Source organism: Salmo trutta, chromosome 14, assembly GCF_901001165.1.
Source record: "Salmo trutta chromosome 14, fSalTru1.1, whole genome shotgun sequence".
Classification (NCBI taxonomy): domain Eukaryota; kingdom Metazoa; phylum Chordata; class Actinopteri; order Salmoniformes; family Salmonidae; genus Salmo; species Salmo trutta.
This window is the reverse complement of record NC_042970.1, coordinates 52,837,498-52,851,694: the sequence shown is the minus strand read 5'-3', so window position 1 is coordinate 52,851,694 and position 14,197 is coordinate 52,837,498. Positions and strand designations below refer to the sequence as shown.

At 41.4% G+C, this 14,197-nt stretch overlaps 1 protein-coding gene across 2 annotated transcripts in view; it reads left to right on the top strand.

Annotated features, from left to right (window-relative positions):
* Window positions 1–4,330: 4,330 nt before the first annotated feature.
* The window catches only part of LOC115208368 (cadherin-22-like), a 126,995-nt gene continuing 117,128 nt past the window's right edge, over window positions 4,331–14,197 (top strand). Inside the window, exons 1-2 of one of the 2 annotated variants that reach the window (XM_029776373.1) lie at window positions 4,331–4,985; window positions 12,987–13,067. In XM_029776373.1, coding sequence (XP_029632233.1) covers window positions 4,758–4,985; window positions 12,987–13,067 — 309 coding nt within the window. In that variant the 5' untranslated portion in view covers window positions 4,331–4,757. The remainder of the gene's footprint in view (window positions 4,986–12,986; window positions 13,068–14,197) is intronic. The other variant, XM_029776374.1, reaches the window with a different exon arrangement.

Here is a 14,197-nt window from a genome sequence, read left to right as displayed (position 1 = left end):
AGGGATTTGAAAACATAGAGAACAGAGAAAGATTGGAAATCCTTGTACAAGTGTCATCAACACAATTGAATTTTAATATACAGTTTTTGTTATTAAACTATTCTACTCAACCACAAAAAAGCACATACTGTCAATAGCAGACACAAGCTATGAAATGAATGAACATCAATGGAAAAATAGTAGCCTTTGTCTGCAGAGACAGAGTTAAGAAGAGTATGGAGGGATATTAGAGGAGAGAGGAGGAGATAGAGGGAGAGGTAGACGAGTGGGAGAAGAGGAAGGATGGAGAGGTGGAGACAGTGGGAGAGAAGGTGGAGATATGGGAAGATGGAGACAGAGTGGGAGAAAAGGAGGAGGAGAGAGAGGGAGGAGACCATTTGGAAAAAGAGGAGGATGAGAAAGAGAACCAGAGAGAGAAAGCAAGAGCTGATGAAGAGATGGGTGTAATGGGGAGAATGTGGGAGAGGGGAGTGACTGAGATGGCCCGTCTCCCTGTCACTGGCCTCACCATGCCCATCACTTTGCAGTGATCCTTCTCCCAATCCGTCGCCTGCCACTTGCCAGCTGACAGGGGGCCTACTCTGGGCACAGCCACTGATGAGAAGCAGCAGCCATGCTTTAAAATCAATCCACCAACCTAATATGTCACGAATGACTGCACAGGACTTGCCAATAGCTTTTGGGGTGGAAGAGATGCCTTGTGACTGTACTGTATCGGCTAGCTAGCTGGCTCCTGCTCGGAAGGGCATTCATTGACACAGCGCTAATTAGCCCTGGCTACTAGCAACGAACATCCGTGACTTCTCTCCCTTTCTCTCTCAAACTCATTAGGGTTGCATACTTTTTTTTACACCTAATTAAGAGTAAATGCATAGGCACGTAATGAAATTCAGAGTGAGCTGGTAGTCTGGTTGCTGTTTTGAAATGTCAAGCGGTTCGGAGTCAAGCAAGTGTTTCGGTTTACAGAGCAACTTAAGATCTGTAATTTTACCCAGAAAAGTGTTTGATACAAATAGTTTCTAATTAATCATATATGCACTGCCAAGCACACAGTTAAAATACCTACATTTAAGGGGGCAGGGAAAGCGTAGATAGAAGGAAATAAATTACTGTAATTTCCAGACTATTAAGCGCACCTGAATATAAGCCGCACCCACTGAATTTTAAAAAATATATTATTTTGAACATAAATAAGCCGCACATGTCTATAAGCCGCAGGTGCCTACCGGTACATTGAAACAAATTAACTTTACACAGGCTTTAACGAAACACGGCTTGTAACAAAAATAAATAGGCTTTAACGAAACACGGCTTGTAACAAAAATAAATAGGCTTTATCGAAACATGGCTTGTAACAAAAATAAATAGGCTTTAACGAAACACGGCTTGTAACAAAAATAAATAGGCTTTATCGAAACACGGCTTGTAACAAAAAATACAAAATTAGCAGTAAACAGTAGCCTACCAAGAAAGTCATTGGTCACTATCTTCCTCCTCTGGTGCACTGAACCACTGAAACCACTCGGAGTTGAATAGCCTCAGAATTGCTTCATCCGATATTGGATCGTTTTCATTGTCGCTCTCGTCACTTTCATCCGGAGGCAAATCCCCCGCTGAGCTCTCTTCAACACGCAGCAGTCCAACCTTTCGAAACCCGTTGATGATAGTGGATTTTTTGACAATGCTCCACGATGTCAGGACCCACTGGCAGACTTGACCATAAGTTGCTCTTCGCATGCGGCCCGTTTCAGTGAAGGATTTCTCTCCACTTGTCATCCAAGCCTCCCACTGAACACGGAGCGCCACCTTAAATGCACGATTTACACTGATGTCGAGTGGCTGCAAATACTTTGTTGTGCCCCCAGGAATCAGGGTGACAAAATGACTACCGTAATCAGAATGATGGGAAGTTTCAGCGCGTTCGATTTAATCTAAACAGTAAACAAAAAAGTTGTTTGACCTTAACCCGTTCGGCAATTTCATTGGTCTAATGAAAGCTTCATGCCGCCAAAAAACTGAGCACGTCACAGAATGTGTTTTTTTTGAGAAATAAAAATGTGAAAGCGGGAAAAATCCATATATTAGCCGCGTCATTGTTTAAGCCCTGAGGTTCAAAGCGTGGGAAAAAAGTTGCGGTTTATTGTCCGGAAATTACGGTAATCTGTGTTTTTTCCCCGTCATTTGCCTTTGAGGCGGAAAGGAATAAACAATGCTTTTTAACTTTGAAGTCAGCTCTTTAGCTGAAACAAATGAAAACTATGAACAATTATATTTTCGATCAATTAAAGTCGAGCAGAAGACTTGCGAGGATATTTTTTCCAACTGATGTCATTTTTACCATTATTAAATTTGATTTCATATTTTATTTTCATTGTATTATCTTTTTGTTACCATTTCGTATTCTAAAATCCTGGTTGATAAAAAGTGAAGTGCTGTTTTGTCCATTGATGGTGCGTGTTTGACCCAGGTGTTTCCCCTCCCAGTTGTCAGGGTTTTCCCCGTTGTATCAAACAGTCATGTTGAATTGTGACTTGATTCATCTTTGCCACTTCTTACTCTAAATGTCACATATGTCATAACCTTTTAACATCACAATGATTCATAGATGCGGGACAGAGCAGCAAACTGTAGTGCTGTTACTCAGTATTATACAAGATAGAACACAAAGCTATCAGAGCACAGCATTTCACAGCCAAAGACATGACAAAATCAAATGGAAAGCATGAGGCCAGAATTGGAAGAATCCATAACTGAAGTGCTTTCAACAATTCAATGTGCAGTCTGCCATGAAGCCGTGCATTTTATTCGATTGGCCTGTATATCACACAGGGGCATCTTATGATGTGAAGATACTGTGTGTTTACACTTCACAGATGTTGTACTTTGTATACAATATCTATATAAAAGTTATATTCTCCTTACAAAACGTAGTAATTGTTATTCATGGCCATGTTGGAATTTCGATTTCGGGATTCAATATGTGTTCAGGAAGCGTGTCTGATACCTACCTTACTGCCCAAATACAACGCAAAGCCCTGTCTTAATCACAATATCTTCCTGCATTGTTTGTTTGAAGTATTAGGGGGTTGTTGCCATGAGGGATTGAATTAATTGATTAATACTTTTATCCAATTAGTGTTCCCTCATGCAATTAATCAGCTGGCCGGGGTTAGGCCCACTTGGTTGGCCGGACTGAGGCAGACAGTTGCTAGGGGCCTGAATCATGACGTAGAGCCATCCACCTTTTTCTCTCTTGCCTCTATTCTTCTCCATCCTCCCCTCCACACACCTGGCGCGCGCTCCCCTCATACAGTACTGTGCCATCGCTCTTGTGCTCAGAGCACATTGTTTGGGTGCTTGCCGAACACAACAAATGGCAGGCTGAAAACAGTTCCCTCCAGATAATCCAAACAAAAACAACACATTTTCATTATTGTGGCTCGAGTTGTGAAGAGCTAGAAGAAAGTTGGCATGAAAAGACGTGCACGTTTTGGAGAGATAATGTAATTTCATTTAGTTTGAACGATAAATGAGTTGAGCTTTAGGCACGTTTTGTGTTTGCAGTATGCATTTAAAACATTTATACAATTTCATATATGATGAAAAACACTGCCCAACCAGTGATAAATGCCTTTTGTTCTACAGGAAAATGTGATGGTAACCTATACTTTTCCTTCTTATCTTTTTCAGGTTTTGTGGGGGCCCTCTCTATGCCTGAATCATCCAGAAGAATTCTGGAATGGAATAAGATCTGAGCCAATGGAGTTCCCTAATACTGCAATGGAGTGAAAAGAGACGGTCGCTGGACCATACACAACCCTAGGGTCCTGGCCCTAGAGAGAAGCTTGTAATCTGTGGATCTGAGGACTCTAGTATCCGAATGACCTGCATTTCTTTGAAATACATTTTAATTTGAAAATACAAAATAAAGATATCTTGAAAGATAATAACTATGAATGTTAGTGTCAATCAGCTCCAATAGTTTGGAGTTAGTGGTGAGATACCCAAGGTTTTCAGTAAAATTTGAACCTTGTTTTACCAGTTGCATCCCAAATTGACCTTGATAATGATACCAAGGCCATGTCAATGGTTATAGGTCCCATGATCTTCTATTCAAAGGAGCTTGTCCATTGCAGGATTTCCCAAATGAATGTGTTTGAATAATAAAAAAAATACCATGTATGGATTGAAATTGTCAATTTGAATTCTCAGGGAGTTTTGTATCAATATCAGGCCCACTCCCTTCAACACCATACTTGTTTTAGAGATTGTGGTGCTGCCGTCAACAACGTGAAACTGTGCTACCCATAAAACATATGGGAAAGCTAGTCTTGGAAATCTTGAATGCAGTTTTCCCTTGTACAGTAACAAAACACATCTCTGTTACCAGAATGGATTTGATACCAGTGTAGACAGACAGTGGAGATAAGTCTGGAAAAACGTAATGGCGAAGATCACATGGGAAAGATAAATCTGTTTCAAAATGATTTGTCAAGTTTCTTCTGCAAAGAGAAAAAACATTCTGCAGTCTTTCTAAATTCACCGAATCATGGCGTGTCATGACATGCCCTGCATCCTGAGACGGAACAATTTAAGACAATTGAATACTCAAGAATCTTGTGAATTAATCCAAGAGTCCTAGAACAGAAATCTTGGTTGTCCTTGGAGTGTTTGTTCTTCAACATTGCTGGCTTGAGGACTCTTTTCACCTCTTCGGTAATCTCCGTCACATGTAGAGCCAATCAGGATTTTCCAAAATGGCTCCCTGTTGGAGACTGGGAGCTTGCAGCCTGTTGACGGCCCTTTGGCTTTTGCATTGCTGTAGTTGTGGATGGTCAGAGACCACAAGGACTAATGGCGTGGCCAAGGGTGAAACGAAGGAGCAGGAGCTCATGTCCCATGAACGAGTGAAGAGAGGATGGGTGTGGAACCAGTTCTTTGTGGTGGAGGAGTACACGGGCACGGAACCACTCTACGTTGGAAAGGTAAGCCAACGATGTCTGAGAGATTTTTGTGTGTTTAGGGGGATAACACTAACATAACAGTTGAAGTCTTTGCTCGAAACATCCCCAGACATCCTATCCTCATTCATATCTTACTTATGAGTTGATTGCGATTTCATTTGTATGACATGTTATGATTGGAAAAGATAAGATGGCAAAAGCAAAAGAAATAGGGATGGTGCTGGTAAATTTTTACTGCATACCCATGATTGTCTGAATTCAGTCATTAGCAATTGATAATCGTAAGTTCATATTTTAAACTCTAGTCTGAATGCTTTTCCTTATAAAGGCAGGAATTACCCCCAGGCCTCCCCGTCTACCACTGTATTATTTTTCTATTAGGAGACAGACTGTGCCATCTATTCAGCCAGGATACATGATAGGCCTTAGCCAGATCGATAGAGAGAATGAGCAGAGGAGAGAAAGAGGGTGGGGTGGGGTGGGGCATGAAGATAAAGAAACAGACTGACAGACAGATTAACTGACACACATACAGATGGACAGAAAGACAGACAGACGAAAAAACAAACAGACTGAGCATGAGCAAAGATGAGCTCAAAAGAATGAGAGGTGGAGAGAGAGGATCCATGCATTTCGAAGTGATTCATTACGGGAGAGTGTGGCGGGGCAAGCGAGGCACTAATATATAAACGTGGTAGAGGCATAGCAAGGGGGAGAGAAAGAGAGATGATTTTATTAATAAAATTACCCAGAGTTATTGCTGTCCATGAAGCCGGGGCACAAGCCAGGACTATTAATAGTAGCTTGGTGGTGATGTTGCCGGACTCATCCATCGCTAAGGATATCAAAACTTTAATTAGAGCAATATAGAATTAAATACGGCCAGTGTGGGACATTTAGACAACTTCTTCTCGCCCAACTCAGCAAAGCTGCCAAGGCTGTCCTACTGGCCATTAATCTGCTAATGAAATATTATTTTCACTAAATGGCCACTGACATCGCAATAAACTGGCAGCTTTGTTTGATACATTTGGGTAATGAATTTCCTTGGCCTTCTATGATCTGTCCGTCTGTCTGATTCCCCCCTTCTGCTAAGTTCAATATTCAAATTCTGAAAGCTTTATTATCCCATTCAGTATTTATCTACAGTATGTGTTACCCATTTCCTGGTTTGAGACTAGTAGTTCAGTCAAAACTCATGTCAAATCAAATTTTATGGTCACATATACATGGTTAGCAGATGTTATTGCAAGTGTAGTAAAATGCTTATGCTTCTAGATCCGACAGTGCAGCAGTATCTAACAGGTAATATCTAACAATTCCACAACAAAACATAATATCTAACAAATTCCACAACAAAACATAATACACACAATCTAGTAAAGGAATGGGATAAGAATATATAAGTATAAAATATATAGATGAGCAGTGACAGAGCGGCAAGATGCAATTGATAGTAAAGAATAGATAGTGAAGAATATAGTACACAGTATATACATATGTGTAAGGGCTGCCGTCGTAATAAAACCAAGGTGCAGTGGAGGATGTGTATTCATTGTGAATATTTAATAAAATGAACCACTATAAACAAAACACTAAACGGCAACGACAGCAAACAGTCCTGTCTGGTCAAAAATGAACGAAACAGAAAACAATCACCCACACCCCCAAAGGAAAAAACAGGCTACTTATGTGTGACTCCCAATCAGCATCAACAAACTACAGCTGTGCCTGATTGGAAGCCACACAGCCAAAATCAACGAAACAAACCAACCTAGAAAAAAGAACATAGAACGCCCACCCAATGTAACACCCTGGCCTAACCAAAATAACGAACAAAAAAACCCTTTCTATGGCCAGGGCATTACAATATGAGATGAGTAATGTGAGAAATGTAAACATTCTTAAAGTGCCATTATTAAAGTGACTGTGTTCCATTTCTTAAAGTGGCCAATGATATCAAATCTCTAGGTAGGCTGCCGCCTCTCTGTGCTAGTGGTGGTTGTTTAACAATCTGATGGCCTTGAGATAGAAGCTGTTCTTCAATCTCTCTGTCCCAGCTTTGATGCACCTGTACTGACTTTGCCTTCTGGATGGAAGCGGGGTGAACAGGCAGTGGCTCGGGTGGTTATTGTCCTTGATGATCTTTTTTGCCTTCCTTTGACATCGGGTGTTTTAGGTGTCCTGGAGGGCAGGTAGTTTGCCCCTGGTGATGCGTTGTGCAGACCTCACCACCCTCTGGAGAGCCCTGCGGTTGTGGGTGGTGCAGTTGCCGTACCAGGCGGTGATGCAGCATGACAGGATGCTCTCAATTATGCACCTGTAAAAGTTAGTGAGTGTTTTTGGATGACAAGCCACATTTTTTCAGCCTCATCATACTGGCTGTATGCGTGGACCATTTCAGTTTGTCAGTGATATGGGGGGGGTGCTCCCTTTACTGTTTCCTGAAGTCCACGATCATCTATTTTGTTTAGCTGACATTGAGTGAAAGGTTATTTTCCTGACACCACACTCCGAGGGCCCTCACCTCTTCCCTGTAGGCTGTCTCGTCGTTGTTGGTAATCAAGCCTAGCACTGTAGTGTCGTCTGCAAACTTGATGATTGAGTTGGAGGCGTGCATGGCCACGCAGTCATGGGTGAACAGGGAGTACAGGAGGGGGCTGAGAACACACCTTTGTGGGGCCCCAGTGTTGAGGATGAGCAGAGTGGAGATGTGGTTTCCTACCTTCACCACCTGGGGGCGGCCCGTCAGGAAATCAGTTGCACAGGGCAGGATCGAGACCCAGGGTCTCAAGCTTAATGATGAGTTTGGAGGGTACTATGGTGTTGAATGATAGTAAAGTTTTGAAAAACATATTTGTTATTCAATTAAAAGCCCAATGAATACTCGCCTTTGTGTAATGATTTAACTCTCACTGCTTGTGGAACATTTATTTTGAAGGCACATATAAATAACAACTGCACGAGGACAGATAGTGACTGACAGGCTGACACAGACGTCACAGTTACAAATAGTAGGTAGCTAGAAATTTCGCAAAACGAAAAGGAAAGTAGACAATGAATGTAGGGTGCTCCAGCAAGAGTGGACATCGAAATATTTATTTATTGAGGTATCAGGGAAAGCTGTGTGCTTACTGTGCAAAGAGAGCATCAATGTCATGAAAGACTACAACTTGTCCCGACACTTCCAGACGAAGCGTGCAGAGAAATATAGGACTATGTTTTCTGAGCAGAGGGCAAGTGCATCGAAATAGTTGCTTTCTCAGTTGCAAAAGCAGCAAGGACTTTTCACAAAACTGCATTCAGCAAACAATGGAATTGCGAGAGATAGCTATATACTGTCCCTTAAAATTGCTTACGAAAGCAAGCCATTCACTGAGGGCGAATTCATTAAAGAATATTTAATTGACTCTGCAGCAATACTTTGCCCCAACAACAAAGAGCTGTTTGAAAATGTTTCCCTGTCAAGACGAACAGTGACACGGCATGTTGAGGACATCGCAGAGAATATGTAACAAAGGTTCAAAGACAAGGTAAAGGATTTCACCTATTTCTCCTTGGCCTGGATGAGAGCAGTGATGCACATGACATGGCACAGTTGTTGATATTCTTACGAGGCATAACCCCAGACTTTGAAATTACAGAGGAGTTTGCTTCAGTGCAGTCAATGAAGAGCATAACCATAGGGAAAGATTTATTGGAGGAGGATAATAAGTGCGTGGCAAAGCTGGGACTGAGTTTTGACAAGTTATCCGGTGTGACCACTGATGGGTTCCCAAACTTGACAGGAAAAAACGTTGGCCTTTTGAAAAGGATACAAGATGAAGTAGCTGAGCTGAACCCAGATCAGAAAATAATTCTCCTGAGTTGTATTATTCATCAGGAGGTGCTATGGAAATGTGTTATGAAAATGAACCATGTTGTGGATACAGTCACTAAAGTGAGAAAATTCACAAGAGGAAAATCTTTAAACCGCAGGCGGTTTGTCTCACTGTTGTAAGAGACAGAGTCGGGTCATGCAGATCTCCCCTACCACACAAACATGAGAGGTTGGGGAAGGTGCTTAAAAGGCTGTGGGACCTGAAGTCGGAGATTGCTGAGTTTTTGCAAATGAATGGAAAATATATGGATTTCCCTCAACTGCAAGATAAAAAATGGCTGGCTGATTTTGCCTTCACTGTGGACATCATGGCCCTCATGAATGAACTGAATTCCAAACTACAAGGGAAGGGCCTTTTTTGCATATCAGATGTAGAGCCTTGTCAAAGCCTTCAAGGGAAAATTACTCCTCCTGACCCGCCAAGTAGAAGCCAACAATCTCCCCCACCTACCAGACTACTAGTCTGTTACCTATCAGATGACCAGTGGGAGAAGTATACATCGCTGCTGCGTGCTTTGAACAGTGAGTTTTCTCGTCATTTTGAGGATATTAAAGTGTTGGAAAATGACATACTGTTGGTTTCCTCTCGTTTCACCTTCAATGTGGATAACGCTCCCACTGATCTGCAACTTGAGCTTATCGATCTTCAGTCTGATGCAGTGATTGGAGAACTATTCAAAACAATGTCACTGACGAGGTTCTATGTATCTCTCGATGAACAAAACTTTCCAAAGATTAGGAGTCATGCTTAGAAAATGTTTGTACTGTTTGGCTCAACCTATGTATGTGAACAGACATTTTCAGTAATGAAATATAACAAGTCAAGGCACAGATCATCTCTTACTGACTCTCACCTCTCAGCTATCCTGCGCATAGTGACGTCAGAAACTATACCTGACTTCACTGCTCTAGTCAATGCCCATCACACTGATTGAGTAGTTTAAATGTACAGTCGTGGCCAAAAGTTTTGAGAATGACACAAATATTAATTTTCACAAAGTTTGCTGCTTCAGTGTCTTTAGATATTTTTGTCAGATGTTAGTATGGAATACTGAAGTATAATTACAAGCATTTCATAAGTGTCAAAAGCTTTTAATGACAATTACATGAAGTTGATACAAAGAGTCAATATTTGCAGTGTTGACCCTTCTTTTTCAAGACCTCTACAATCCGCCCTGGCATGCTGTCAATTAACTTCAAGGCCACATCCTGACTGATGGCAGCCCATTCTTGCATAATCAATGCTTGGAGTTTGTCAGAACCTGTGGGTTTTTGTTTGTCCACCCGCCTCTTGAGGATTGACCACAAGTTCTCAATGGGATTAAGGTCTGGGGAGTTTCCTGGGCATGGACCCAAAATATTGATGCTTTGTTCCCCAAGCCACTTAGTTATCACTTTTGCCTTATGGCAAGGTGCTCCATCATGCTGGAAAAGACATTGTTCGTCACCAAACTGTTCCTGGATGGTTGGGAGAAGTTGCCATCGGAGGATGTGTTGGTACCATTCTTTATTCATGGCTGTGTTCTTAGGCAAAATTGTGAGTGAGCACACTCCCTTGGCTGAGAAGCAACCTAACACATGAATGGTCTCAGGATGCTTTACTGTTGGCTTGACACAGGACTGATGGTAGCGCTCACCTTGTCTTTTCCGGACAAGCTTTTTTCCAGATGCCCCAAACAATCGGAAAGGGGATTCATCAGAGAAAATGACTTTACCCCAGTCCTCAGCAGTCCAATCCCTGTACCTTTTGAAGTATATCAGTCTGTCCCTGATGTTTTTCCAGGAGAGAAGTGGCTTCTTTGCTGCCTTTCTTGACACCAGGCCATCCTCCAAAAGTCTTCGCCTCACTGTGCATGCAGATGCACTCACACCTGCCTGCTGCCATTCCTGAGCAAGCTCTTTACTGGTGGTGCCCCGATCCCGCAGCTGAATCAACTTTAGGAGACGGTCCTGGCGCTTGCTGGACTTTCTTGGGCGCCCTGAAGCCTTCTTCAGAACAATTGAACCGCTCTCCTTGAAATTCTTGATGATCCGATAAATGGTTGATTTAGGTGCAATCTTACTGGCAGCAATATCCTTGCCTGTGAAGCCCTTTTTGTGCAAAGCAATGATGACGGCACGTGTTTCCTTGCAGGTAACCATGGTTGACAGAGGAAGAACAATGATTCCAAGCACCACCCTCCTTTTGAAGCTTCCAGTCTGTTATTCGAACTCAATCAGCATGACAGAGTGACCTCCAGCCTTATCCTCATCAACAATCACACCTGTGTTAACGAGAGAATCACTGACATGATGTCAGCTGGTCCTTTTGTGGCAGGGACGAAATGCAAGTGGAAATGTTTTTGGGGGATTCGGTTCATTTGCATGGCAAACCTGGCTCTGCAGTTCATTGCAATTCATCTGATCAATCTTCATAACATTCTGGAGTATATGCAAATTTCCATCATACAAACTTGTGTCATTCTCAAAACATTTGGCCACGACTGTAATGTTGAGCTCTCTCTCTCTCTTTCTTGTTTTTGTGCATATCCATTAACAAGAGTTCTGTCCATGGTGCACTTTTCCCTCTGTGTAGTTTATTACATGTTTAATAATGAAAATACCTACCAAAAGGAGAACATGGATGTGGTTTATTTCTGTGCATGTTAAAATATGTAAATAAGTAGCATATCTGGACATGATTTACAGTAGATATATCTGTCAACACAATCACACATGATGTATGATTCTGATTAATATGAGCCTGACAAAATGCATGTAGAAGTTTGTGAGGGTCTTAGAGGCCATGCCAAATTTCTTCAGCCTCCTGAGGTTGAAGAGGTGCTTTTGCGCCTTCTTCACCACGGTGTCGGTGTGGTCGGACCATTTCAGGTCCTTGATGATGTGCACGCCAAGTAACTTTAAGCTTCTGACCGTCTTCACTGTGGCCCATTGATGTTGATGGGGGGCGTGCTCTCTTTGCTGTCTCCTGGAGTCCATGATCAGCTCCTTCATTTTTTTAGGTTGAGGGAGAGGTTATTTCCCCAGTACCACTCTGCCAGGGCGCTAACCTCCTTCCTGTAGACTGTCTCATCGTTGTTGGTGATCAGGCCTACCACTGTTGCGTTGTCAGCAAACTTGATGATAGGGTTGTGGTCGTGCCTAGCCACGCAGTCATGGGTGAACAGGGAGTACAGGAGGGGGCTGAACACACACCCCTGCGGGACCCTCATGTTGAGGATCAGTGTGTTGGAGGTGTTGTTGCCTACACTCACCACCTGGGGACGACCCGTCAGAAAGACTGGGACCCAGGATGTTCAGGTCGAATGCTTACCTAAGGTTGAAAGGGAAAGGTGTTCCAAGGTTTCCATGCAGATTAATGTAAAGCAGAGATCTGAAAGTGTTTATACAATCTTAAGTCTTAAGAGCCATTTAAGATAGTTCCATGCCAATGCTGAACCACATTCAGGAGGTAGAAGGTTACAGACATAGACTATGGCTGCGTTTACACAGGCAGCACAATCCTGATGTTTTGCCCAATTATTTGGCCAAAGATCAAATCTGATTGGTCAAATAAACAGTTATTGGCAAAATATCAGAATTGGGCTGCCTATGTAAACGCAGCCACAGAATCACATTCTAATTCTGTGGCTATAGTTGTATAGGCTATACAACTACTTAGGATACATTTGAACTCATTGTCAGCCAGAGGCATTCAGATACAATCAGACAATAATATATCTGAACCAATGGTCTGGATACTTAGAATGATGACCCTTTTGTATAAGGGGGAAAGAGAATTAAACCTTTTCCACCTTTATTGTAGTAAATATAGTAAACCCAAGGTGTAATAGCAGGTTTCAAACCATTAAAAACTACCAGGTTTAAAGATATTATAAACCAAGACAGTATTGTATTTCCTCTACTATATAGGTTTGATTGATTGGTTGATTGATGGATGGATTGAATGATTCATTCATTCATTGTTTTTTTTAGTTTTTTTTGCTGCTTAGCCCATATTAGCTTACAAGACACTAGCCATCAAATTGTACACAAAACATAAAACAAAATGAAATGTTACATGTATAGATCATAGATTATAAAAGCATACTGTTTGGTGACACAACCTTTGTCTCAAGCTGTATTCGTTTGTTTCATTGCAGATACAAGATGTGTTAGACTCAGTTAAACCCACACTCTGTGAGATGTGCATGCCACCAAACAGTGGGCCACCAACAAAAAACGTAAGCAATTGAGCGAATGCATTCCATGACATTTTCACATGGACTTCTATTATATATCTGTTGTGATATATCTGTAGTGCTCAAGGAATGTCTTGAAAGTTTGAGCAACTCTTATTTTTGAAACATAATTTACATTATGATTTATTGCTACACATCATTTGCTTGCAAAGCCTCCTATGACAACAAATGCATAGACAAAGGAATCATTGTCCTTTTTTTGTTAAGGCTATTGTACTGCACTAATATTATTACAGTTAAGTATTTGTAAGTCATATTATTACAAATCAGGTATTTTTCATGACATCTCACAGACTGTGGCTTTAAATTTAATTTAATATTTCTAGATTTACAGCACAATAGATCAGATTAAAACAATAATTGAAAGACTAAAAAGGGTTGAAACATGGGCACATGTAGTATGGACAACTTTGAATGTCATTGAGCTTTGTCTATTTACCAGACTGACCACATGTATAGTCACGATTCATTTTTATTATTTTCATGGACAGTATTTTGCTTTCCGATTGGCTGTGAAAGTTAAGTCATGTTTGACGACACGTTTAATCGGTGTGTTAAGTAGGAAGCAGTGGTGTCAGTTCAGCTAAATCAAGGGTATGGCAAAGTGGGTGGGGAGGATGCCCCCCTCAAGGGATTCTTTAGAAGTTTAAGTTAATTTGCTGCATTGCTACACAATTTAAAAACTCAAAAATGCTATTTGGAGAACAGCAAAAATGAAAACAAATGACCCCCGCCATTAATTATCACCACAAAATTAGTTTTAAAGGTCTCTTGAATGGTGTGCACAATGTTAACCATCACTCAACCTCATCATAAATTGACTAATTTACTTATGAAACGGTGCATACAGTGCAACATGAAATAGATGCATAATAAACGCTATCAAGTCACATCAAGGCCGACTTCAAATGCCAACATCAATGTGAACGTTTATTTTCATACCAATTAGGGCTGTGACAATGCCAGTATTGCAATATTTTTTCCATGGCAAAAATGAAAACACGAAGCTGACCTGACTCTTTGGTCCTAAAAAGCCACTGTATGTAAAATGTTGTGTGCTATAGCTTGGGAAATAAATAAATGTGACTCTGGATGACAACATAATGTGTGTT